The sequence below is a fragment of the Typopeltis vanoorti genome, chromosome 8 (genome assembly GCF_054136105.1).
Source record: "Typopeltis vanoorti isolate ZY-2024b chromosome 8, IOZ_Tvanoo_1.0, whole genome shotgun sequence".
In the NCBI taxonomy this organism is placed as follows: domain Eukaryota; kingdom Metazoa; phylum Arthropoda; class Arachnida; order Uropygi; family Thelyphonidae; genus Typopeltis; species Typopeltis vanoorti.
Window position 1 is genome coordinate 43,675,859 of NC_143556.1, and position 27,750 is coordinate 43,703,608.

General features: G+C 38.1%; 1 protein-coding gene across 4 annotated transcripts in view; it reads left to right on the forward strand.

Annotated features, from left to right (window-relative positions):
• Ass (argininosuccinate synthase) overlaps positions 1–27,750 on the forward strand; it is a 271,035-nt gene that overhangs the window by 108,739 nt on the left and 134,546 nt on the right. For all 4 annotated transcript variants that reach the window (XM_090396642.1, XM_090396641.1, XM_090396645.1 and 1 more), the window contains exon 4: positions 21,405–21,650. In XM_090396642.1, the coding sequence (XP_090252768.1) occupies positions 21,405–21,650 (246 nt within the window). The remainder of the gene's footprint in view (positions 1–21,404; positions 21,651–27,750) is intronic.

Sequence of the window (27,750 nt, forward strand, 5' to 3'; positions counted from 1 at the left end):
TAGTCTTGAGCTTCAGCAGCCTTTACAAGTGTGCATGTTGCTTGGGAAAATTAAGTTACAACCAACTTTTTATGACGATGTTATTGATCAGTTCATAAAGAAGAACTGTAGGGTAGAACTTGTATTCAAGTAGCTAAATTGAAAAATATAAAATATCATTTGTAAGATAAATGTTATATCTTTATGATTAAATGTACATAAATTTCTAAATATATAGTTTTAAATAGTCAGTACAGGTACCCCACTCGTATAATGCGGTACTTATACAAATCGGTTTCAATATAACGTGGCCTACAAATTGTAGTAACCCTTGTTCAGTGCGGTATTTATACAATGTGGTTTTGACAAAAACACTGTCTAGAAATTGTAGTAATCCTTTAGTAGTATATCAATTGTATACCATATAAAGTGTTCGTTGTTGGAAATTGTCTTCGTTTTCTGCCAGGAAAGTGCTTGAAAATCATAAGTGTGTTATCTCAAGCTGAGCACTTTATTTTCTGGTGAGTTACATACATAATTAATATGTAATGCTTTTTCATGTAAAAAAATTATTTTTATAGTAATGGCCACAAATTGCATTGAAAGGGAAAAAATGAATATTGAAAAGAAAATTCATCTCGAAGAAAAAAAATTAAAATCATGGATCAGTTGAAAAAGGGAGAAAAACCAGTTGTTGTAAGGACTTTGAATTTAAATAAATCACGAATTTAAACAATCAAACACAATGAACATGAAATCCGAGAAAGTGTTTATTGCTGGGTCAATGGTAAGTGCAAAGCTCATTGCTCGTGTACACAATTTTCTAAAAGAAAAATTAAGAAATCTCTAATGATTTGGAAAGAATATGCACTCAAAAGAAAATTCCTTTGGATGGAAATCTTATTAAACAAAAAACTCTCAAAGTTTATAAACATTTATAATGCAGACCAGGTGTTCAATGCTGATGAATCCGGGCTATATTAAAAAAAATGCCAAAATGCACCTATATTTTAAAAAATGAAAGATCAGCTCCTGGATTCAAAGTTTCCAAAGACAGAATTACTCTGCTGTTTTGTAGTAATGCATCAGGTGATTACATGGCAAAACTAATGTTTATTAACTGATCCTCAAATCCTTGTGCTATGAAAGATTAAAATATGCACTTATTTTTATTTTGCCTAAAACATTTATGCATTACGTGCAATGAAGCTTAATTACAATTTGTAATTTTTATAACTTTATACTATGTATTTGTGTCATAGTTGATATGTTTTCTTAACTTACATGAATTACCTGAATTAAATAAAAATATATTTTTGTTGGATATGTCATTGGTGTTTATATAATTTAAAAAAAAAAAAAACAATTTCGGAACATAACCCTACTTTTTGTATGTGATCTGAGTCTATGGAATTTCTATGGAACCTAACATCCGCGTTATACAAGGGGTTACCTGTAATTCGTTATTCCGATAATCAGATTTCAATCACACCTCTCACTCCCTGAATGATAACAAGAGCAAGCATGAATTTCAAGACCAGCATTCGCCCCTGCTGCAAATAAGTCAGTTTGTGTTCTTAGAGACTACAGAGACAAATGTAAGAAAGCTAAACACTGTGTCAAACTAGCTAAACAAAAGTCATGGAAAGACTTTGGTAAGAACATGGAAAATAAATATCAAGAAGGTGACAATATATTCTGGAGGTTGTTGAAGAAGCTCAGAAATGGAGGAAAGAGTGCTGTAAAAGGAATTAGAGATGATAAAGGTGACATGAAAACTGGAGAAAAAGATATCCCTGATGTATGGAGTAATTACTTGATGTATGGCGGTGACTCAGTTAGTAAGGAAAACAAAAGTAGAGTACGAGCAGAAATTGGTAAATCAGGCAAAAAAATCCCTAGAGAGTTTTTTAGATATGTGGCAAGTAGAAGGAAGAATGATCATGGCAAGATGAAGTTAATGGATCAAAGTGGTAGAATGGTAACTGCTGCAAAAGACATTGTTGAGGTATTCAGTGATCAGTTTACAAGAGTGTTTCATCCTGATCACGGTGGAATCATGAAGAACTTAAGTGTGGAGGATGTAGGAGGGGATGGCTTAATCGTGAGAGAAGAGGAGGTATTTGAGGAAATAAATAACCTTGATGTCAATAAGGCAATAGGATTTGATGACATATCACCATATGTCTTAAGGAAATGATCCAGAGAATTGGCAGTAGCATTGGCATGTCTGTTTAATAAGAGTCTTACGAGGGTGGTCTGAAAAGTTCTCGGCCTAACAATGAAAAAACGAATTTATAATTTCAGAGTTATTTTTATTTTTCAACATAATCACCCTTAAGACTAATACAGTTATTCCATTGATGCTCCAGCACCATTATCCCATCCCTGTAATGGTTCTCAGTAAGATCTGCAAAATACCCCTCTACAGCTGCAATCGTCTCTTGATTCAAAGAAAAACGCTGACTAGCAAGGAAGAGTTTTAGTTTTGGGAAGACACAGAAGTCAGAAGGAGCCAAATCTGGTGAATAGGGTGGATGTTCCAACAATTTGTAGTGTAGATCCCTTAATTTTCCCACTGCCAAAACACGTTTGTGGGCAGGTGCATTGTCTTGATGAAAGATGATTTTTTTCTTCTGCAAACCGAGTCTTTTCTCACGAATTTTTTCGTCTAGTCTGGTTAAAAGATTGGAATAATATTCCCTGGTTATTGTTTTACCTTCTTCAAGATAAATGAAGAGGGTAAAATAAACAAAATGCCTTTAACATCCCAAAACACCGATGCCATGACCTATCCTGCTGATGGAACCTTTGTCTTCTTTGGTGCTGAACAACCGGCTTCTCTCCACTGTTTTTGACTGTTGTTTGGATTCTGGTGTGTAATGGTGAATCCAAGTCTCATCCATAGTAATACATCGATGTACAAAATCAGTTTTATCTTGTTAAAATGCTCCAAGCACTGTTCAGAGATTTTCATGTGCATGCGTTTTTGATCTGCTGTGAGCAAGCATGGCACCCATCGTACACAAAGCTTTTTTGTTTGTAATTCTTCATGCAAAATATATCCTACACATTCTTTTGAAATGCTTATAGGCTCATCAATTTCACACACTTTGACTCGCCGGTCATCCAATATCATATTGTGCACGTGATCAATAATTTCCGGTGTTGTTGAAAGTTTTTCACTTGGTTATATTATAAATTAAAGATGCCAAGAAATTATATACTTGGTTTAATTCATTATCCAAATGTAAGCAAATAAAGTGTGTTGAATTTTTTCTTGACTATTATTCTTGACTGTTACCTTCATATAGCTTACTAGTTTGTATTCTCTGAAGATGCTGATAGAAAAATATTGGCGAAACATGTAGGATAATAAAATAAAGCTACTTGACGAACATTATATAAAAAAAAAAAGCGTAATAGTCGTAAGCAAATAAAGTTTGTGCCTGAAGTATCTTTCAGGACTGGGTAAACTCGTGGCAAAAATGGTATGACTCCACATTGCTTGCCTTAGTATCCCATAATGCAATGCACATCTCCTTCCATACAGTTATAATGCTATCCATTTATATTTCATTAATTTATAATATAACCAAGTGAAAAACTTTCAACAATTATCTATCTCTAATCCAGAGTATTTTAATAATAAGGTGTGACATCTTTTGGCAACTCATATAGGAAAATATGACTTCTGCATTACTTCAACCTTAGTATCTCTGGGTCTGGCTTCCACTGATGAGACTTCAATAAATGTCGAAACCGGTCTGGGTAGTGATCCTTCCCATAATGCATAGCATTATACATGTCTGCAAGGAGATGTGCATTGCATTATGGGATACTAAGGCAAGTGATGTGGAGTCATACCACCTTTGTCATGAGTTTGCCCCAGTCCTGAAAGATACTTCAGGTGCAAACTTTGTTTGCTTACACTTGGATAAAGAATTAAACCAAGTATATAATTTCTTGGTATCTTTAATTTGATTTCAGGACTGGGGCAACTCATGGCAAAGGTGGAATGACTCCACATCACTTGCCTTAGTATCCCATAATGCAATGCACATCTCCTTACAAAGGATGTCCAAAAAGTGCAACAATACAAAACGTGCTAGAAGAGGAGAGAATAGAAACAATAGAAGAAATGGAATGAGAGAGAGGTATGGGAATGCTACAAGACGAGAGGATGGAAACAGTAAAAGAGACGGAATGAGAGAGGGATATAGGAATGCTAGAAGTGGAGAAAATGGAAACAGTAGGAGAGAGGGAATGAGAGAGAGATGCATGGGAGTGTTAGAAGAGGAGAGAATGGAAACAGCAGGAGAGAGAGGTATGGGAATGCTAGAAGAGAGAATAGCAGTAGAAGAGAAGGAACGAGAGAGACCTATGGGAATGAAAGAAGAGGAGAGAATGGAAACAATAGGAGAGAGGGAATGGTAAAAGTTATAATGTATGGGGTCTCAATGATCTGTGGTGTTCAACATAGGATGCGTGAGGAGTGTTTGCCAGGAGGAACAATAGAAAGGGTGGCTATGGCAATTAAGAGAGGTGAAAGGGGGAATGAGATGATTGTGATGGTAGGAACAAATGACTTGAGTGTTAATGTAAGTCAGGCAGCGAGAGATATGAGATTTTTGCCTTGAGGCTGTACGGAAGAAGACAGAGAGAGGAAAAATAGTGTGCGTGTTGCCTAGGTATGATAATGACGAGCTGAGCAGAAGAGCAGTAATATTAAATGACATAATAGCTAGAATGTGTGACAAGAGAGGACTGGTATATGTGGATGCTTGGAGTGTGTTTGAGGAAAGAGAGGAATTGTATGCGAGAGACCGCATACATTTGAATGAGGAAGGACGTAGGCATCTGGAGAGATTGCTGTTCTGAACGAGTCAGTGTGTCCCAGGGAGGATGACAGCAGGGCTGCTTCTTGTGGAAATGGATACTTGGGAGAAGGGAGACGACATCAGGTAACACTAAGCCCAGTGGAGTCTAGAGAGGATAATGCTGGGTATAGAAACAATGGCATTTATATGCTTTATACTAATGCCAGGAGTATCTGGAATATGAGAGAGGAATTGGTGGTGCAGACAGCATCAGCCTGGCCAAAAATTATTCGGATCACTGAGACGTGGTTGACAGAGGGGGATATAATAACAGGAATAGAAGTCGCTGGGTACAGCATTTTTAGGCAGGATGGGAGGGGAAAACGTGGTGGTGGGGTACTGCTTATGATAAGTGACGACCTATGTTCTCTAAGAGTGGAGGCTTTGGATGGAAGTGAAACAAATGATTTTGAGAGCATGTGGTGTGAGATAGAGGTAGGCAAGACAGGATATTTAGTGGGGTGTTGCTACAGACTGAGGAGCACAGAGAAATTGGGACCAGGAGATGTTTAGACAGTTAAGTTTGGCAATAGCAAGAAGAATGATTGTTATGGGAGATTTTAACTACAGTAGTATAAATTGGAGAGAGGAAGATGCTTGTAGCAATAGGGGAATGGAATTTCTAGAATTCTTGAGGGACAAATGTCTTAGGCAACATGTAACAGAGGGAACGAGAGGTTTAAGAGTTTTCGATTTGGTTATAACATCAGAAGAGTTGATAATAACTGAGATGACATCTCTCCCACCAGTTGGAAAGAGTGACCATAGGTTTTGACTTGGAAAATGAATAGACATGCAGGAGTATCAAAGAGATGGGAACTTATGTGGAATTATAAAGCAGGTGATTATAACAGTCTTAGATGTCAACTTCGGGAAGTTTCATGGAAGGAGGAATTGCAGGGCTGGGATATCATAAGTGCGTGGGAAATTGTGAAAGAATATTTGAAGTTAAGAAGAGGACACAATTTAGAGTAAAGTGGATGACAAACAATATTAAACAGGAATTGCATCCGAAAAAGAGGCTATGGAAGAGATATAAGGAGACAGGTGAAGAGAAGATGCATGAAGAATATAAGACACAGGCCAGAAGAGTGACTAGTGTGGTAAGGAAAGCACAACTGGAATATGAGAGAAGATTGGCCCTAAGATCCAAAGAAAATCCTAGGGAATTTTTTAGCTATGTGGCCAGTAGGAGAAGAAATGACTGTGGAAGAATGATATTGTGGGATAAAAATGGGAATAGAGTGACTGATGCAGAGGACATAGTGGAATTGTTCAATGAACACTTTACTGGAGTATTTCATCCTGGAGGAGTCAGTTTTAATGCTAGAGGGATAGGGCAGGTTCGAGGTTTAGAGATACAGGAGGAGAGTGTGTTTCCGATACTGAGTACTCTGGATGTCAGTAAAGCTTTGGGACTGGATGGTATTTCACTACGAGTGTTTAGAGAATGTGCTAGCGAACTGACAGTGCCTTTAACCTGGCTTATCAATGAAAGTCTGGCTGCGGGAAAGGTGCCCAGAGAATGTAAGGAAGGTAAGATAGTGCCATTGCATAAAGGTGGTAACAGACTGGAAGTATCTAATTATAGGCCAGTTTGTGTGTCATCAGTAGTTGTTAAGATCTTGGAGAAAGTAGTGAGGGACCGTATATAGCATTGGGCAGATGAGGATAATGTTATCTGTGAGAGTCAACATGGATTTGTGAAAGGGAGCTCTTGTTTTAGCAATATGCTAGCCTTTTATAATAAAGTTACAAGAACATTAGATGAGGGAAAGGCATATACTGCAATTTTCTTAGACTTAGTGAAGGCATTTGACAGGGTGCCACATGATAAGCTGATATTTAAGTTGAAGTACATGGGTCTGGATGTCAGATTGGTCAACTGGATTCAGGATTGGATGTCTGATAAGTATCAGAGAGTTGTGTATGGTGGAGCAGTTTCAAGGAGCCAGAGGGTTACAAGTGGGGTCCCACAGGGCTCAGTACTAGGATCAATATTGTTTAACCATTATATCAATGACACTCTCAGTGGATTGCAAGGGGTTATTCAGTTGTTTGTGGATGATGTGAAGCTGGGAAGGATTATTATTAATAGTGCAGATGTGGTAGCCCTGCAAGAAGATTTGAATAAGCTAGATAAATGGGCAAATAAATGGGGTGTCAGTTTAATGCAGCAAAACGTAAGGTCTTGAGGTTTGGGAAATATCGATGGGATGCTGCATACTCTATGTGAGGAGTTATACTGGAGGAAGTATTGGAGACAAGAGATCTGGGGTAGATGATTGATAGAAACCTGAAATTTAGGGGACATATTACAAAGGTGGTGAAGGTAACACAGAGGATTGCTGCAATTATGAGGACACTGAACTGCAGAGAAAAAAGGGTTATCATTCTGTTGTACAAGTCTCTGATCAGACCACATTTCGACTATTGTTCTCAGATTTGGTCCCCAGGATTTGAAGGGGGATAAATTAACTGTGGAAAGGGTACAAAGACGGATGACAAAGATGGTTTGAGGACTGTACAATTTTGGTTATGAGGATCGGCTGAGGGAATGTGGACTGCAGAGTTTGGTGTATAGAAGAAGGAGAGGTGATATGATTGAGACTTTTAAACTGTTGAGAGCTGGTTACAGGGTTGACACTGGGGAGTTCTTTCGTTTGGTTGAACAGCAGGAAGGAGTGATGACAAGAGGCCATCCCTGGAAGTTACAAAAGGAAACTGTGAGCAAGAGGGTGAGGAGTGGTTTCTTTGCATGGAGGGTGGTTGAACCGTGGAATGCATTGCCTGATGAAGTGGTGAGAGCGAGAATGGTCAATGAGTTTAAGGAGTAGTATGATAGACTTTGTGTTTCTTAGGGGGGACCTCCCCTCAATGAATCTTGACAGACTTTATGTTCTTAGGAAGGACCTCCCATGATGAGTCATTTGACTCCATGGAGGCCTGAATAATAATAATAATAACAACAATAGTAAAAACACTTTTTGGACGTCCTTCACATGGATCATCTGCAAGACTGGTATGGCCATGTTTAAACTCTTGGCAGCCCATTTCTTAATTGTCGAAAATGAAGAAGAAGAGGGCCCATAAACGTTTATGAACTTTGAATGAATTTCTTTTGGCGTTAAACCTTCTTTAACAAAGAATTTTCTAACCGCATGATACTCAATTTTATCCATTTCAAGGGATATAGACAACACTTTTCTTCAATCACCTGTATAAAAGAAACTACTTGATAGAATGACAATTTCACATGGATGATTATGACAGATGTTCCAACTTAGAAAAAAAAAATCTTGTTGATACTGTTGCCATCTATGGTTTAGGCCAAGAACCTTTTAGACCACCCTCGTACAACAGCATAGGTACCAAGAGTGTGGAAGGAGGGTAAAATTGTTCCACTGCATAAAGGTGGTGATAAAGATGTAGATTCAAATTATAGGCCAGTCTGTATATCTGTAGTTCTGGTGAAGGTCCTGGAGAGATAGGTGAGATGTAGGATACAGAAATGGGTTGAAAACAGCAGTATTCTCTGTGGTTATCAGCATAGGTTTGTTAAGGGGAGATCATGTTTCACTAACCTACTTATGTACTATAACAAGGTGACAAATACCTTGGACAGGGGAGATGCATATATGGTGGTATACTTAGATTTTGCAAATGCTTTTAATAGACTGCAACACGACATGCTCTTAAATAAATTGAAACAGATAAGACTGGATAACAGACCTCTGAGTTGTGTTAGTGACTGGCTGTCATATCAGAGAGTTGTATGTGTGTGGGGGGGGGTGCAGTATCCCAAAAGAGAAAGGTTACTAGTTGTGTGCTGCAGGGGTAGTTTTGGGGGCCATTGTTGTTAAGTTTGTATGTTAATGATATGCGGTTGGATTTAACTACTGGTATGCAGTTTGCAGATGATGGAAAACTGGGGAAAGCAATGCAGAGTCAAGGGGATGTTATGGTCTTACAAGAGGACTTGAATAGATTGCATGTGGCAGGTAAGTGGAACTGTCAGTTCAATGTTGCAAAGTGTAAGGTTTTGAGATTTGGTAAGCAACGATGGGATGCATAGTATACACTTGGTGTGGAAACGTTAACAGAAATAGAGGAGATGAGAGATCAAAGAGTAATGGTGAACAAGGACCTGAAATTCATGGGCCACATTGCACAAGTTGTGAAGACATCACATCGGATAATGGCAATGATGTGGAAGACCCTGACATGCAGAAATAGAGAGGTTATGATTCCTTTTGATAAGGCCTTGATCAGGCCTCATATGGATTATTGTGCACAGATTTCACTAGGTTTTCATGGTGACGAGGATATCTTGGAAAGGGTCATGAGAAGATTCACAAAAGTAGTCAGTGGGCTTTGGAGGGTGAAGTATACGAGGACAGATTGAGAGATTGTAATTTCTAGAGCATCATGAATAGGAGGAAGAAGGGGGGGGATGTGATTGAGACATATAAGCTAGTCAGGGGTTGTTATCGGGTCAACATGGAAGAGATTTTTCATGGAATGGGAGAGAGGAGTAGAACAAGAGGTCATTGCTGGAAACTGTATAATGAATGTGTGAGCACAGAAGTGAGGTTCTTTGCATGGAGAGTGGTTGGTGAGTGGAATACATTGCCTGAGTGTGTTGTGGGTGTAGACACATCACGAATGAGTTTAAGGCACTGTTGGATGAGCATTGTGTGCAATAGCGTGTACCTCCGACGATGAATCTCTGACTCCATGGAGGTTAAATAATAATAATAATAATAATAATAATAATAATAATAATTACTTTGAAAAATTGTTAAATGAAGCAATCAGTGACAGCACAGTGGTAAAACACACTGACCAGGCATCAGGAAAAAGCCATCAAAAGCCTGAAATGTGGAAAGGCAGAGGAGATGATATTCAACCAGAAATTCTCAAGTATGGATGTATACAAGTCTTACAATGGCTGCATTGCATAGTTCAGAAGACTTGGACAGTGGGATGAATTCTAGATGATTGGAGTAGTGCTCTCATAGTACCCATGTATAAAAAGGTAAATAAAACTGAATGTGAGAATTACAGAGGTATTTCCCTACTGAGCGGTCTTGGTAAGATTTATGCAAGTATACTTGAGAAATGGTTGAGGAGGATTGTGGAAGGGAAACTTGGTGAAGAACAAGCTGGATTCAGGCCAAATAGAGGCTGTCAGGATCAGATCTTCACTTTACGACAAATAGTTGAGAAATCATGGGAATATAACCAAGATCTGTATTTAAGTTTTGTAGATCTGGAAAAGGCATATGACAAGGTGCCAAGAGAGAAGCTATTCAAAATGCTACTGTTGTATGGTGTGAATGGGACATTATATCAAGAAGTACTTAGTCTTTATTTGAGTTGTAAGTCAACACTTATAATTGAATGCAGTACAGGAAGATGGTTTAATGTTAAATCTGGTGATAGACAAGGATGTACAGTATCCCCTTCTCTTATTCATTATCTATATGGATCACATTATGATTATGAAGGAAAGGGGTATTAAACCTGATATCAAAATTGGAGATGTTATACTCAGCTCTTTGCTTTATGCAGATGATGCAGATACTTCTAAATAAATCCACTACAAGTCTGCAAGATTCCATGACTAAATTGAATAGCTGTTGTTATAGATATGGTATGAAGGTCAGATATAACAAGACAAAGACAATGAAAATAGGCAGAAGCATTGGAAATATCAACTGCATTGTGAACGGAGAACCTGTGGAACGTTTCAGCTAATTAGGGACGATTTTTAGCAAAGATGGTAAATTAAATATTGAAATAGACAACAGAATCAACAAAGCTGGTATGGTAAAAAGTTAAGGGAATAAATTTATATGGAATAAGAGAGAATTTAGTCAAAACACTAAATTAGCTATATACAAGATAGTGTTCAAGCCAGTTTTAACTTATGGATCTGAGAGCTGGTTTAGAAATAAAACACTTGATCAAAGACCAGAGATTGCCGATATGAGAATCCTGAGAAAGATAAGGGGTGTGAATGGATGGCATAAGTGACAATAACATATTAAAAAGGAGGAATATTAGGAAAGTACTTCACATTGTTAGCATCCAGGAATGTGTTAGCAGAGCTAATCTCAGGTGATATGGTCACTTAAACAGACTGGGAGAGGAAAGATTAGCAAGCCAAGTGTTCTCTGCCAGGTTGGCAGGAAAAAGACCCATATAAAGACCAAGATTTAGGTGTATTGATATAGTAAAATGTGCCTTAGAAGATAGAAATATAAGATCTGATAATGTTGGAGTCTTGACAGGTAACAGATTGATTTGGAAGAAAATTGTAGATAGGAAGTTAGTAATGATGTAAGTTTCATGTAGTACTATTATATCCCATATACCCCTTGATAGTACATGTGAAAAAAAAATCAGTTTTTTCTTCCCTGAAATAATCCTCTACTAGTTTGATGTTCAATCAATTTTGACAGATTTTGTCACTGTTTCTCTCCTTTCAACTAGTTGTAACCTACTGTTGTAAAGAGGTTCTACAGTTGCTTTATATTAGTTGATTTTCTGAGAGTTTCAGTCTCATCAGACACATAACTTGTATATTAATGATATTGGTGAAGATTTGGATGGAGATATTCAGTTGTTTGCAGATGATGCAAAGTTGAGATGAACCATGAAGAATAGAGAAGATGTTGTGGCCTTATAAGAAGACTTGAATAAATTGAGTGATTAGGAATGGGGATGTGATTTCACTGTTGCAAAATGTAAGGTTTTAAAATTTGGAAAACAAAAATGGGATGAAGAATTTATGCGTATACAAATGATCAGAGTCTGATCATTTGTATAGCAAATGATCAGACTCTGATCATTTGCTACATTAATTTCTTGACTCTGTGCCTTCTCAGAAAACAATAGACTTTTTATATACCCAACACCAAACCCATTAAAATGTAATCCATCAACATTATACCATTCTAACTTCCCTTTGAATTCACTCCACATATTTACAAATTTGAACCCTTTTTGCCTCACACCACTCAGCCATCTTACTATATATTATCTCTGCTCTCTTCTGAATTCACTGTTGTCATATCTGGGCAACACACCTACAACTTTCCCAACAACACTATTTATTTTATTATTATTATTATTTCCCAAGACCTCATGGAGTTAAAGACTCATCTGGGAGGTCCTTTTATGACACACACATCTCATCATACCATCTCTTAAACACACTCAAACTCCTTGCAGACACCACAATCTCAAGCAAGGCATTCCAATCATTCACAACTCTGCACGAAAAACACCTGCCTCTCACTCCCCTACTCACACCCTCTTTATACAGTTTCCAGGGATGACCCTCTGGTTCTCCCCTGATCTCACACTATTCTCTGTAGAACTTCTCCACGATTGATCTTATAACAACCCCTTACCAACTTGTAGGTCTCTATCATATCTCCCCCTCTTCTTTCTCTCCAGCAGACTCTGCAAATTACATCTTCTCAATCTTTCCTCATACTCAACATTCCAGAGGTCAGAAACTACCTTAGTCAGTCGCCTTTGGACTCTTTCCAACATCTCTTCATCCTTCGGAAGACCCGGTGACCAAATCTGGGCAGAATACTCCATGTGTGGCCTAATCAAAGCCTTATACAATGGAGCAAGAATCATTCTACTACTACACGTCAGTGTCCGCATCATTCCCAGAAGTCTCTGTGTTGTCTTCAAAATTTTGGCGATGTGTCCCCTAAATTTTAGATCCTTATCCACTATCACCCCAAGATCTCTTATTTCCTCTAGCTCCAACAATATATTCTCACCAAGCATAAATTCTGCATCCCATCTTTGGTTTCCAAATTTTAAAACGTTACATTTTGCAACATTGAACTCACATCCCCATTTGCTTGCCCAATCACTCAATTTACTCAATTTATTTAAGTCTTCTTGCAAGGCCACAACATCTTCACTACTCTTTATGGTTCGTCCCAACTTTGCATCATCTGCAAACAACTGAATATCTCCATCCAAATCTTCGCCAATATCATTAATATACAAGTTAAATAGTAATGGCCCTAAAACAGACCCCTGAGGCACTCCACTAGTGACTTTCCTTTTCCTGGATATCACACCCCCATACACAACTTGTTGATATCTATCAGATAGCCAGTCTCCAATCCAATGCACTAATCTAATATCCAACCCCATCTGCTCTCGTTTGACTCTCAACTTATCATGAGGTACTCTATCAAAAGCCTTTGCGAAATCCAAGTATATTACTGTGTATCCTTCTCCTCTGTCCAAGGAAGCAGTCACTTTATTGTAATAAGTAAGTAGATTACTAAAACATGACCTCCCTTTAGCAAATCCATGTTGTCCGTCAAAGATTATACCATTGTTGTCAACCCAACTCTGGATCCCAGTTCTCACAAGCTTCTCCAACAACTTGTAGCACGTGGTGGTGAATTTGAGCTGTGCAGAAGAAAGTGATTTTTAATCGGTGAATAGTCCGCTTTTTCGAATCGAATGCATAATGGGGGAAGACAAAACGAAGCTAAGTTACTGTATTTAGTTATATTTCATTTTATTTAATTATATTTAGTACTTAAATGTTCTGATGTTTGTACTTTTTTTTCCTCTTATTTATTAATTGAATAATTATTAAAGATTACGCTACTCGGCAGTAAGGAATGATGGTGGATTCAGCAGCAGTCGCCAGTGGCGTAACGCCAAGTCCTCCACCATTTAAGAACTCAATTATTAGCAATATCATAAGGGACTTTGTGGCATGCAGTACTTGCGGCATGTATGCGTCTCGGGAATTACATATGTGGCTTGTTAAAGAGAGTGGAGAGCGTATGTGCGCAAAATGCAGGCAGTTGGAGGAAATAAGTACATTAGATATATCGATATCCGACTTTGTTGCTCCAGGAACAGGGAATGAATGTAGGAAGACAAGTAGTATGATAGGAGATAATGAGAAAATAATAGTTGATATTGTGGAAGGTGTGAGTGACTGTGGAAGTTTAATAGATGGTTTTGTTTGGGAGAGTGAATTTAGATTAAGAGTGACTGACCTGCAGAGGGAGATAGATGAGTTGAAAGAGGAGGTGGAATGTCTTGTGAATGAGAGCAGAAGTATGAAAGATAAGATTAGGAGAATGGAAGAGATAAATGCAAGGCGAATCAGAGTAGGAGAGAGAGAGAATTTAGGGAGTATGAGTGAGAGGTATGGGGGTGCTAGAAGAGGAGAGAATGGAAACAGTAGAAGAGAGGGAATGAGAGAGAGGTATGGGAATGCTAGAAGACGAGAGGATGGAAACAGTAGGAGAGACGAAATGAGAGAGAGACATGGAAGTGCTAGAAGAGGAGAGAATGGAAACGGTAGGAGAGATGGAATGAGAGAGAGGTATGGGAATGCTTGAAAACGAGCGGATGGAAACAGTATTAGGAGAAACAGAATGAGAGAGGGATATGGAAGTGCTAGAAGTGGAGAAAATGGAAACAGTAGGAGAGAGGGAATGAGAGATGTATGGGAGTGCTAGAAGAGGAGAGAATGGAAACAGTAGAAGAGAGAGGTATGGGAATGAAAGAAAAGGAGAGAATGGAAACAATAGGAGCGAGGGAATGGTAAGAGGTATAATGTATGGTGACTCAATGTTCCATGGTGTTCAAGATAGGATGCGTGAGGAGTGTTTGCCAGGAGGAACAATAGAAAGGGTGGCTATGGCAATTAAGAGAGGTGAAAGGGTGGATGACATGATTGTGATGGTAGGAACGAATGACTTGAGTGGTAATGTAAGGCGGGCAGTGAGAGATATGAGATTTTTGCTTGAGACTGTACGGAAGAAGACAGAGAGAGGAAAAATAGTGTGCGTGTTGCCTAGGTATGATAATGATGAGCTGAGCAGAAGAGCGGTGATATTGAATGGCATAATAGCGAGAATGTGTGACAAGAGAGGACTGGTATATGTGGATGCTTGGAGTGCGTTTGAGGAAAGAGAGGAATTGTATGCGAGAGACCGTTTACATTTGAATGAGGAAGGACGTAGGCATCTGGAGAGATTGCTGTTCTGAACGAGTCAGTGTGTCCCAGGGAGGATGATAGCAGGGGTTGCCTCTTGTGGGAATGGATACTTGGGAGAAGGGAGACGACATCAGGTAACACTAAGCCCAGTGGAGTCTAGAGAGGATAATGCTGGGTATAGAAACAATGGCATTTATATGCTGTATACTAATGCCAAGAGTATCCGGAATAAGGGAGAGGAATTGGTGGCGCAGATAGCATCAGTCTGGCCAAAAATTATTGCGATCACTGAGATGTGGTTGACAGAAGGGGATATCACAACAGGAATAGGAGTCGCTGGGTATAGCATTTTTCGTCAGGATAGGAGGGGAAAGCGTGGTGGTGGGGTGCTGCTTATGATAAGTGATGACCTATGTCCTCTAAGAGTGGAGAATTTGGAAGGAAGTGTGAGAAATGATTTTGAGAGCGTATGGTGTGAGGTAGAGGTAGGCAAGACAGGATATTTAGTGGAGTGTTGCTACAGACCACATCTCCTGGTCCCCACCCTCTGTGCTCTGTGCTACAGAGCACAGAGGGTGGGGACCAGGAGATGTTTAGACAGCTAAGTTTGGCAAGTGCAAGAAGAATGATTGTTATGGGGGATTTTAACCACAGTAGTATAAATTGGAGAGAGGAAGATGCATGTAGCAATAGGGGAATGAATTTCTAGAATTCTTGAGGTACAAATGTCTTAGGCAACATGTAACAGAGGGAACAAGAGGTTCAAAAGTTTTGGATTTGGTTATAGCATCAGAAGAGTTGATAATAACTGAGTTGACATCTCTCCCACCAGTTGGAGAGAGTGACCATATGGTGTTGACTTGGAAAATGAATAGACATTCAGGAGTATCAAAGAGACGGGAACTTATGTGGAATTATAAGGCAGGTGATTATAATAGTCTTAGACGTCAACTTCGGGAAGTTTCATGGAGGGAGGAATTGGAAGGCCGGGATATCACCAGTGTGTGGGAAATTGTGAAAGAATATTTGTTATCAGCAATGGTAAGTTGTATACCACGAGTGAAGAAGAGGACGCAATTTGGTGTAAAGTGGATGACAAACAATATTAAACAGGAATTGCATGCGAAAAAGAGGCTATGGAAGAGATAAAAGGAGACAGGTGAAGAGATGCATGAGGAATATAAGACACAGGCCAGAAGAGTAACTAGTGTGGTAAGGAAAGCGAAAGTGGAATATGAGAGGAGATTGGCCCTAAGATCCAAAGAAAATCCTAGGGAATTTTTTAGCTATGTGGCCAGTAGGAGGAGAAATGACTATGGAAGAATGATATTGTGGGATAAAAATGGGAATAGAGTGACCGATGCAGAGGACATAGTGGAATTGTTTAATGAACACTTTATTGGAGTATTTCATCCTAGAGGAGTCAGTTTTAATGCTAGAGGGATAGGCCTGGTTCGAGGTCTGGAGGTACAGGAGGAGAGTGTGTTTGAGATACTGAGTACTCTGGATGTCAGTAAAGCTGTGGGACTGGATGGTATTTCGCCACGAGTTTTGAGAGAATGTGCTAGGGAATTGACAGTACCTTTAACGTGGCTTTTCAATGAAAGTCTGGCTTTGGCGAAGGTGCCCAGGGAATGGAAGGAAGGTAAGATAGTGCCATTGCATAAGGGTGGTAACAGACTGGAAGTGTCTTATTATAGGCCAGTCTGTGTGTCATCAGTAGTTGTTAAGATCTTGGAGAAAGTAGTGAGGGACCGTATACAGCATTGGGCAGATGAGGGTAATGTTATCTGTGAGAATCAACATGGATTTGTGAAAGGACGCTCTTGTTTTAGCAATATGCTAGCCTTTTATAATAAAGTTACAAGATCATTAGATGAGGGAAAGGCATATACTGCAATTATCTTAGACTTGGCGAAGGCATTTGACTGGGTGCCAAATGATAAGCTGATATTTAAGTTGCAGCCTGGATGTCAGATTGGTCAACTGGATTCAGGATTGGCTGTCTGATAGGTATCAGAGAGTTGTGTATGGTGGAGCAGTTTCCAGGAGGCAGAGGGTTACAAGTGGGGTCCCACAGGGCTCAGTACTAGGACCTATATTGTTCAACCTTTATATCAATGACATAGCCAGTGAATTGCAGGGGGATATTCAGTTGTTTGCGGATGATGCGAAACTGGGAAGGATTATTAGTAATAGTGCAGATGTGGTAGCCCTGCAAGAGGATATACAGGGTGTTCGGGATAAATTTGACATATTTATAATTAATTATATTTTTCCGTAAGTTACATGTATTAACACACACTTCTCTTCATTTAAAAGTTTGGACCCTTCTTCATTCATATACAAGATGTCAGAAAGGATGGATAGCTGGAACCCACCTGAATCATGGAAGAGAATAACTTGTATCATGATGATTCGTGCCCGCCATCAAAATAAGGATATTACGACTGCTGCCCAATGCTCCCTGAATACAGTAAAAACAATCAGGCATGAACTAGAGACTTGCAATGGTGACTACGAGGATGTAGCAAGAAGAAAGATCCCTAGCAGACGATCTGATTGCGTTCGTACAGCAGAATTCCTCGCAAATCTGCAGGAACAGGTGTTGAAGAACCCTGGCATTGGAATTCGGGCTTTGTTCGTGGAGTTGCTAACTGTAGTCAAGCCCTGGATAACAAGGGTAGCCAATGGTAGGCCGTATGTATGGCAGCAGGATTCGGCCCCTTGCCACACCTCTGGGAAAAGTCAAACATGGTTGTCTGAAAATTTCTACGACTTCACCAGTCCAAATGTTTGGCCTCCAAACTCCCCAGACCTTAACCCCATGGATTATTTTGTATGGGGCGCAGTTGAAAAAGACACCAATCGCACTTCCAGTAATACAAAAGCCCAGTTAATGGATAAAATTAAAACAGTTTTTGCGGCCCTTCCCAGGGAGACTGTAGCATCAGCTTGTTCGAGGTTCCGAAGCAGAATTGAAGCTGTGATCGATGCTAATGGTGGTTATTTTGAGTAAATCTTGTTGATAGTATTGTAATTAACTCTGCCTGTAATGTTTTTTTGTCAATTCATTAAATTTAATAGATACAAAGAAGATTTTCTTTTTCCTTACGAAACTGTCAAATTTATCCCGAACACCCTGTAAATAAGCTAGATAGATGGGCAAATGAATGGGGGTGTCAATTTAATGCAGCAAAATTTAAGGTCTTGAGGTTTGGGAAACATCGATGGGAAGCTGCATACTCTATGGGAGGAGTTTTACTGGAGGAAGTAGGGGAGACAAGAGATCTAGGGTTCATGTTTGATAGAAACCTGAAGTTTAGGGGACATATTGCAAAGGTGGTGAAGGTAACACAGAGGATTGCTGCTATTATGAGAAGGACACTGACCTGCAGAGATAAGAAGGTTATCATTCCGTTGTATAAGTCTCTGATCAGACCACACTTGGACTATTGTTCTCAGATTTGGTCCCCAGGATTTGAAGGGGATAAATTAACTGTGCAAAGGATACAAAGACGGATGACAAAGATGGTTTCAGTACTGTACAAGGATAGTTATGAGGATCGGCTGAGAGAATGTGGACCGCAGACTTTGGTGGAAAGAAGAAGGAGAGGTGATATGATTGAGGCTTTTAAACTGTTGACACTGGGGAGTTCTTTCGCTTGGCTGATCAGTGGGAAGGAGTGATGACAAGAGGCTATCCCTGGAAGTTACGAAAGGAATCTGTGAGCAAGAGGGTAAGGAGTGGTTTCTTTGTGTGGAGGGTGGTTGAGCCGTGGAATGCATTGCCTGATGGAGTGGTGGCAGCGAGAACGGTCAGTGAGTTTAAAGAGTGGTATGATAGATTTTGTGTTTCTCACGGGGGGACCTCCCCTCGATGAGTCTTGACAGAATTTATGTCTTAGGAAGGACCTCCCTCGATGAGTCTTTTGACTCCTTGGAGGCCTGAATAATAATAATAATAATAATAATAATAATAATTAACCACAACACATGACACAGAGATAGGCGTATATATATTGATGCTTGAGTTCGATCACCTCCTTTATGAAGTGGCATAATCTTGCCCTCCTTCCACTCTTTAGGAACTTGATCAAGTGCAAGACTCGTACTAAAAAAATATGTCAAGGCACTTGTCAACTCTCTGGCACATTCCTTCAGAATATGCGGTGATATATTATCAAGTCCCACAGCCTTATTTACATCTAGTTTACTCAACTCCCCAAACACCTCTTGCTCACTTACAGTCAGTCTCTCCTCCCCATCATCAACTGCTCTCAATCTCTCCATGAAGTCACATTCATTGAAAGATCTTTATGAACTGCTCATTAAGTATCTCCACCACACATTCTGCAACAGCTGTCTTTATACCATATCCTCCCATCAATGTCATCCTTCCATAATCATTCATTCTTTTGCTGGCTACATATCGAAAGAACTCCCTAGGATTCTCTTTGGCTTCATTAGCTAACTGCTGTTCATACCTCTCTTTAGCTACTCTCACTAACCAAGTCACCTTCCTTGCCTGGTCTTTGTAGACCTCATGAAATTGGTTACTTCCACTTCTCTTATGCTGCCTCCACAATGCCCTTTTTCTCTGTATCGCATGCTTAATCTCTTTATTCATCCATTTCACGCCTACCTTATTTAACCTTCTCACCCTTGGAATACATTTAGACATTGCATCTACTAAATAGTTTTTGAAAATCCCCCAAGCTGCAGTGATCTCTTTTCCAGCTAACTCCTCATTCCATGCTACACCCGCAAGCTGTCTCCTGAGCACTTCATAATCACCCCCCCCCTTGTAGTTCCACATATACCCTTTTTTCACAGGGGTCCTTGCACTGCTGGCAACCACCCAGGTAATCACCTCATGGTCACTTTCACCAATTTCATTTTGCAACTACTTCCTCAAATTTCTATCAACATTCTTTTTCTCCTCAACTAAGTAATTTGTGCCCACGACTACCACTAATTTTGATGTCCGGTATTTCCTTTTCTGCAGCGCATCAGTATTTGCTTCATTGTTCCACCAGGAAAGCATGTTTTGTGCACTTTATTAGTAATCACACCTCTAATAATCGAGTCCCCCATACACTGATATATACAACTATCCTTTGACTCTTTCTTCATAATATTAACTTCCTCCTTCTCATTATCATCAGCCAATATCTGCTTTATGCTTGATATCCTCTTCCAGATGTTTCATTTCACTTTTCATTTTCACTAACTCCTGCCTAAGCTCTTCTACTATGGTCCTGACATTTGCTCCCAAGTAATGCATTGTTAGGATTCTTATTAGCCTTATATCTATTGTTCTCTTCAGTTTCCAGCTTTCTTTGTAACCTATTATCCATCTTCTTGTCACTACACCAGAGTCTTCATTTAAGATCGTATCATGTACTTGCCACATGGTATCAGGAGAGTTCATTGAAAAGGCAATTCACAAAAAAAGCAATTAATCGAATGAACAATTCATCGACTGTTAATTCATCGAAAATGCAATTCATAGAAAAACCAATTCGTCGAAAATTGTAACTTTTCAAAAATGTTATGATAAAAGTGATCCATTTAGAACAAATACTGAACCGTGCAGAGTGAGAAAGCAATGCTACTTTAATAGGGAATAATTATAGAACAATATGGTTTCTTATTGTCTTTCTTGTCCGATAACTGTTTCATGTCTGTTCATGAGACTAACTTGCCTGTTTCCGGAAGGAAAAGCCCAGCCTACACAGGCTCCATTATTATTATTGTTACTAGTAGTAATATGCGATTTCAATACAGCAATTATTGTGGGATGAATTTTATTCATCCCACAATAATTCAAATTAAATTGTTGGTACAAGAAGCTGTCTGCACAGTTCAGTTTTTGTTCTTAAATGGATCACTTTTATCATAAGATTTTCAAAAAAAGTTTTGAAATGACATTAGCAATTCCGCTTTGGCTGGATCAATTTAATGAAATTTTAGTTAAAATTTTCGGTGAATTATTTTTTCGATGAATTGCATTTTCGACAAATTGTCGTTCGATGAATTGTTCATATGATGAATTGCCTTTTCAATGAATTGTCTTTTGATTAACTGTTTTTTCGATGAATTTTCATGGAACCTGCCACACTAGAACCCTGATCTAATATATTTGCTCACTTGTTGCACAGTGACCTCTCCAAATGCCTGTATTCTACACTTGCTCAGATACAATCCATCTCTTGAGTACTTCTTTCTTCTCTAATCATATGTACTCTAGACATTTACATATCTGGTAAATATTGCACTTTGCTGTGGAGATATGTTGCAGGCTGAAATGCAGTGATATGAATGTTATGAACTGAAAGAAAGTTCAAACCAAGTTGTTTTCTGAATGTGATTGTTTCAGAACCTTGACTTCATCTGTTTTAAGAAAGGAAATAAATTGTAACAAACAAAAAAAAAGTCATACTGTGATGAGTGTTATAAGTTTGATAATTTATCACATTTAAATTAATGAACAAATGTAATTTTTTTTTCTTTTCAAAATCCTTTTATAGATAATTATAAAGGACCTTAAGAAAGAATTTGTTGAAGAATATATTTGGCCAGCAGTACAAGGTGGAGCACTTTTTGAAGATCGTTATTTACTAGGAACCTCCTTAGCTAGACCATGTATTTCTCATTCTTTAGTTGAATTAGCAAAGGAAGAAAATGCAGCTTATATTGCCCATGGAGCAACAGGAAAAGGAAATGATCAGATACGCTTTGAATTGTCTTGTTATGCTCTGTTACCCTCAATTAAGGTAAGTGTTAGAAAAAAGTTAAGCCTTGATCATTTCACTTCATATTTCAGATAAAGTATTTTACAATGTTGTTCTAAGACTAGATGATGAATGTATTTAAAAAATTGTTCTGACAGGAATAGAAAGGTTTATCATATTTTAGCAGAATAGTGAATGTAAATGAGGTTTGAGTGCTGCCTGTGATAAATGATAGTGTGTGTGTGTGCATGTGCGCACGCGTACGTGCGTGCGTGTGTAAGTAAGGAAGTAACAGGATATTCAGTGGAATGATGCTAAAGACCAGAGCACATAGAGGGCAATGAACAGGAAATACTTGTGCAAATTAGTTTGGATAGTGAAAAGTGAGTGAACATTATGGAAGTTGTTAACTAAAGCAACAGAGAATGGATAGAGGAACAGCAAACAGCATATAATAAAGGAACTGAATTTCTGGAATTCAGTTCAGGGACAAATGTCTTAGCATATGATGGAGGGAACACAAGGATGAAGAGTTTTGGATTTGGTCATAGCATCAGAGATTCTGATTCTGACTGAGATGTCATCCTGGTTGGTGAGAGTGACCATGTAGTCTTGAATTGGATGATGGATAGCATATGGAAGTATCAAGGAGAAAAGAGTTCTTGCAGGTGATCATAATAATCTCTGAAGAAGTTCCATGAATGGATGGACGAATGTGAAGAACAGGAGATCAACAGTGCATGGGAGCTAGTTAAGAAATATTTGTTAGCAGCAGTAGCAGGTGGCCTAGTGTAAAAGATGACAGTGAGGAAAAAAAGTAAATACACTTGCCTACTCACTTTGTGGCAAGTGGATTTGTCTACAGGTGAGTAGCAGCAGATTGGACAAAATATAATACTTTTGTTTAATAAAAAATAACGTTGTAAACAAAATCTTTTTAATTTTAAAAACATAGATGATGATGCAGTGCTACAAATCAGTTTATGGATCTCCTATTGACTTATTGAGACATATCATTAAAACAAATGGGAGTTTTAGGTGAGTACTTTTTTTTTTTTTTTTTTTTTGCATGATGAGTAGGATTAGAACTGCATGGATGAATAACCTTACTGGATGTAGCATAGTTGTTTGGCCAATGCAGATGATAAATAGTAAAACTATGGGGTTCATTTTATGAAGGTTTTCATCATTAAAAGGCATGTTTCATTGTATTATGGATGAGGATTAAAGGTTTAGGAGGTGCATGAAGAGAATGTATTTCAATACTTAGTATTCTTGTTATCAATCAGAGTGAGAATGGATAGGTTTTTTCTTCATGTTTTAAGAGAATGTGTTCAAGAACTGATAATGCCATTGACCTGGCTGTTTATGAAAGTCTTAAAAAAATTCCTAAGGAGTGGAAGAAGAGTAAGATAATGCAATTGCATAAAGGTGATAGAGCAATGAGGTATCAAAGTTAAAGTCTTAGATTTACTATAGAAAAAAGAATTACCAGTGACACTGGTTTTCATAAATTAAGCGACAAAGAGAAAAATCGTGATAACTCTGAGAGGTAGACATACAAAAGTCAGGTAAAAGCACATATCCTTATGGACATGTATAATGCTATGCATTATGGGAATGGCTCCCACTGATGAGACCTCAATAAAGGTTGAAACCAGTCTCGGCAGTAACCCTTCCCATAATGCATTCCAATTAGGAATGCATTAGGGGAGGCTTCCAGTGAGCTGCAAATTAAAGGTGCCAAGAAATTATATTCTTGGTTTAATCCTTTATCCAAGTTAAAACAAAGTTTGCATGTGAAGTAACTTCACGAGTGGGCAAATCGTATATAGAGGCTAATGACTTCACATCACTTGCCTTAGTATCCCATAATGTAAAGCACATATTCCTTATGGACATGTATAATGCTATGCATTATGGGAAAGGTCACCCAGACCGGTTTCTACCTTTATTGAGATCTCATAATGCAAGTGATGTGAAGTCCTTAGCTCCTATATATGAGTTGTTGCACCAGTGCTGAAAATGCTTCAGGTGCAAACTTTGTTTGCTTACACTTGAATAACGGATTAAACCAAGTATATAATTTCTTGGTATCTTTAATTTACAGTTATGCATTACTACACGGAACATTTTGAAGATCGCCTCCTTAAAAACATTCTCCTAAACCTGCAGTATTGTACAGATATGTGGATTGATATTTTTGCAATATGGAATGGTTCGCCATCAGATTTAGGACTATTTTGTCTCAAAAATAAATATGCTTCATCTTAGAATTTGGTTTAACCTTGGAGGAGAAGAAAACAATGAACTAGCCTTTTTAGATATAATTCTTCTTCAGCCATATGGTAGTTTACAATTTTTAGTTTTTTGTAAAGAAATATACTGATCGTTATATCCATGCTACTTATCATCATCCCAATCAAAAAGTTGGTACCATTAAGATGTTATTACATCGTGCTCATATATTATTATTATTACGACACCTCCAGGGAGTCCATGGACTCATCGAGGGAGGGCTCTACAACTCTCTGTCTCCATCACCAACTCCATCTTCAATGAACCACATCTACACCAATGGCATCTATTGCTGACCACAACCACCAGTAGTATTTTCACAGACAATTACAAACATCCATGCCCACAGCAGGATTAGAACACACAGCCTTTTGACTGGATTCGCTAACCACTCGGCCAGCCAGGCTGGCATGTATGTTCCACATAACATGTTTAACATATATTAATATGTTCCACAGAAGATCTATAGCCAGAATTGAATTATATCAAATTTGCCTTTATGAAAAATGGTTTTAATGAGTCCTTTATCAAGAAAACTTTTAACACCTTTAGGATACTGGTCTCTAGATCTCCTGAAGATATGTCTGTGATTCTACTTCCATATATTAAAGGAATTTCTGAATGTACTGCTAAAGTTTTAAAACTTCTAATATTGCAGTGTCCTTTCTTCCTGTCAGGATGATTTCTACCTTTACCTTCCTTTCCTCACCTAAAGACAAGCTTTCTCCACTCAGCTTTACAAGTGTCTACCAGGTCCCTTGCTCCTGTGGTTGCTTTACTTTAGGCAGTCTCGTGGATCTGCTGCCATCTGTCATGACAAATATAATTATATATCCAGTATCATTAATCTGAGAAGTCTGGTATAGCAGAACATGCTATCTGAACTAAATAATAGGATTCTTTAGAAGAAAACTTAAGTCAAACATAAATGTAGATTTCTTGTACAGCAATTATACAATTAGAATTTAAGGTCTTTCTACACCAATCAAACTTAAACAGATATGATGGTCTTTGGTTATCCTCTTTATGATAATTACTGTATCAATCTTAAAATTTCTGATTACTATCTTCTATTAATTTGTTTAAAATTTTATTATTTATTTACTTTTTTAATTAAGAATTTACTGACCATCTGCTGTCTTACTTATATTGTAGTATTGCTGTTAAACTGAATTATTTTATCGTATTTGATTTTGTGTTCCATTGTTAACATACTGAAGGTACCTTTGATACTTAGGCAAAACTTTTTCATCTATTAAATTTACTTACATGTAAGTTTGAGTCCCTGTCTTTAATTTTTACAAACATGGCAGCTTACATATATAGTTTGAGTAGTATTGTGATGGTCTGGGGAGGCATCTTGTTGGGTGGATGCACCAACCTGTATGTGCTTCTTAGTGGTACCATTAGTGGTACCATGAATGCTGTAACTTATAGAGATGAGGTCCTGAATCCCTATGTTCAGCCATATGCAGATATGATAGGGGCAACTTACATATATTCTGCAAGATGATAATGCTCATCCTCATTGAGCAAAGCTCATGGAGAGTATCTTCAAGAAGAAACTATCATACACATGGACTAACCAGCCAGGTTTCCTGATCTTAATCCTGTTAGAATGTCTGGGATGCTCTCGTTAGACATGTTAATGCTCTAAATCTCTCTCTCTCTCTCTCTCTCCAAAACCTTGAGGGACTTAGCAGAACTTTGCAGCAGCAATAGTTGTTATTATCAACTGAGTTTCCGGACACTATTTATAAACAATATGAAACATCATTGTGAGAAATCTATTGCTGTGAGGGATGACTACATACTTTATTGAGGCTCTTTTACAATCTCATTTTGATCTCTTGTTTTGACCATTGTCTTCATGTACTCATTTGTTACTGTTTTATACTATTTATTTACAATTTTTGTGGGTATTTCTTTCACTTATCATTTAACCATCCAACCAGCCATGATATATTTACATGTCAAGGTTATCATGGATGCGAAGTGCCTATTGAAATTGTAATACCATTGATATTATAGTGAAATATATGATGGATATGTAGTGTATGAGGAGTGATGTATTTTATCCATATCGACGACAACAGTCTTTGAGTTATTGTGATTTTTCTCTTTGTTCCTTAGTTTATGGAAAGCAGCATATTTCTAATAAATAATGCCAAATTTTTTTTTTACTGCAGCTAAGGTTGTTTAGTCTGCATGGTTAGCCTAGTGGCTATGTGCTTCGCAGCTATATGTCTGGGGAAGGAGTGTCCTAGGTTTGATTCCTGTCGATGACATGAGGAGCATAAGGATCTTCCTCAGCCATAGCCAAGTTAGCTGGTCTTGGGCATGGACAGTAGGGTTCCCCCCCCCCAGTTTATCTGGGGTTTTTCATCCCTCAAGCTGGTAAACCGGCCCCATGAACACACATGGACACAATCATGAATATCGTCCTTATGGGATGCAGCAGAGGCGTGGCAAACCGGCTGCATTAATACACCAGTAACCCCCTCATTAGGAGGGGACTCACCCTGTCCTAGACGGATGAGAAAGGTAGGATAGAAGGTTGTTTATTCTAAAAAATATTAGATTCCCCAAGTATGATAATAAATCTATTTCATTACATTCACTTATCTTAGTTGCAGAAAGAGATAAGACAAGAATTGCAATACAAGGACAGTTATGTTTAATTAATATTAAAAATATATAAACATACATTTATTTATATAAAATTTAATTTAAAATAAGCAGTACTGTGTGTATAAGCATTTACACACAGTAAATGTGTATAACATTTACTGTGTATAACAGTAAGAACTGTTATACACACAACATAAGTTTATATTTTGAATAAAAAATTATAAGTTTAAGGTTTTTATTTTTTTTACTTTTTAGAGTTTAAGGCTTGAAAGAAACAAAAGAAGAAACTACTTTGTTAATTTAATTCTTTCAAAATCTGTAGTGTGTTCATGCACATATAATCAGTTTAAATGAGAACCCTTTGGTCTGATTTAAACCTAACATCCTTCTTCCTAAAAAAATCTCTTTCCGACATTGAAGCAAAAATAAATAAATAAATAAACTTGTGCTGTCAACTCCATTTTAATGCCTTTCATGTTAGAGTAAGCATTAGGATGGGCAGGAATATGGATGTTTTTGATCAGATAGTGTGTGCACACATGAATTGGAAACAAGGATAAACAGTAGTCTGAGGGGGGGGGGAAGAGGTTTGCCAATCGAAAATTTATCTAGAAAAACTATGAAGTAAGCAGAGTTTAATGCCTAAGTTTCCTTATGGAGATTTTTTGAAGTAAGATAATTCATGATAAGACTTTCACATTGAAAGTCTTATAATGAATTACCAATTGTTTCCAATTCGTGTGTGCATACACTATCTGATCAAAATCATCCAGATCCCTGCTCATCCTAATGCTTACTCTAATATGAAAGTCATTAATACGGAGTTGGTCAGCCCTTTACTGCTTTAACAGCCGTTAATCTTCTAGGCAGGCTTTAGATTTTGCAGTAATTCCATTCCATTCCTACAGAAAAGCATTAGGAAGGTCATTAACTGATATTGAGCAATTCAGCCTGGTTTGCATTTGGCATTCCAATTTATTCCACAAATGGTTGATGAACCTCAGATTAGGACTCTGTGTAGGCCAGTTAAGTTCTTCATTACTCACCTCGTCAAACCATTTCTGCACAGTCCTTGCTTTGTGGATGGGGATGTTTTTGTTCTGATGCAGGAAAAGGGCCTTTACCAAAGTGTTGCCATAAAATTGAAAGCAAAGAATTGTCTAGAGTGTTATTATAGGCTACGGCATTAAGATTCAGGTGGCATGTACTGGAC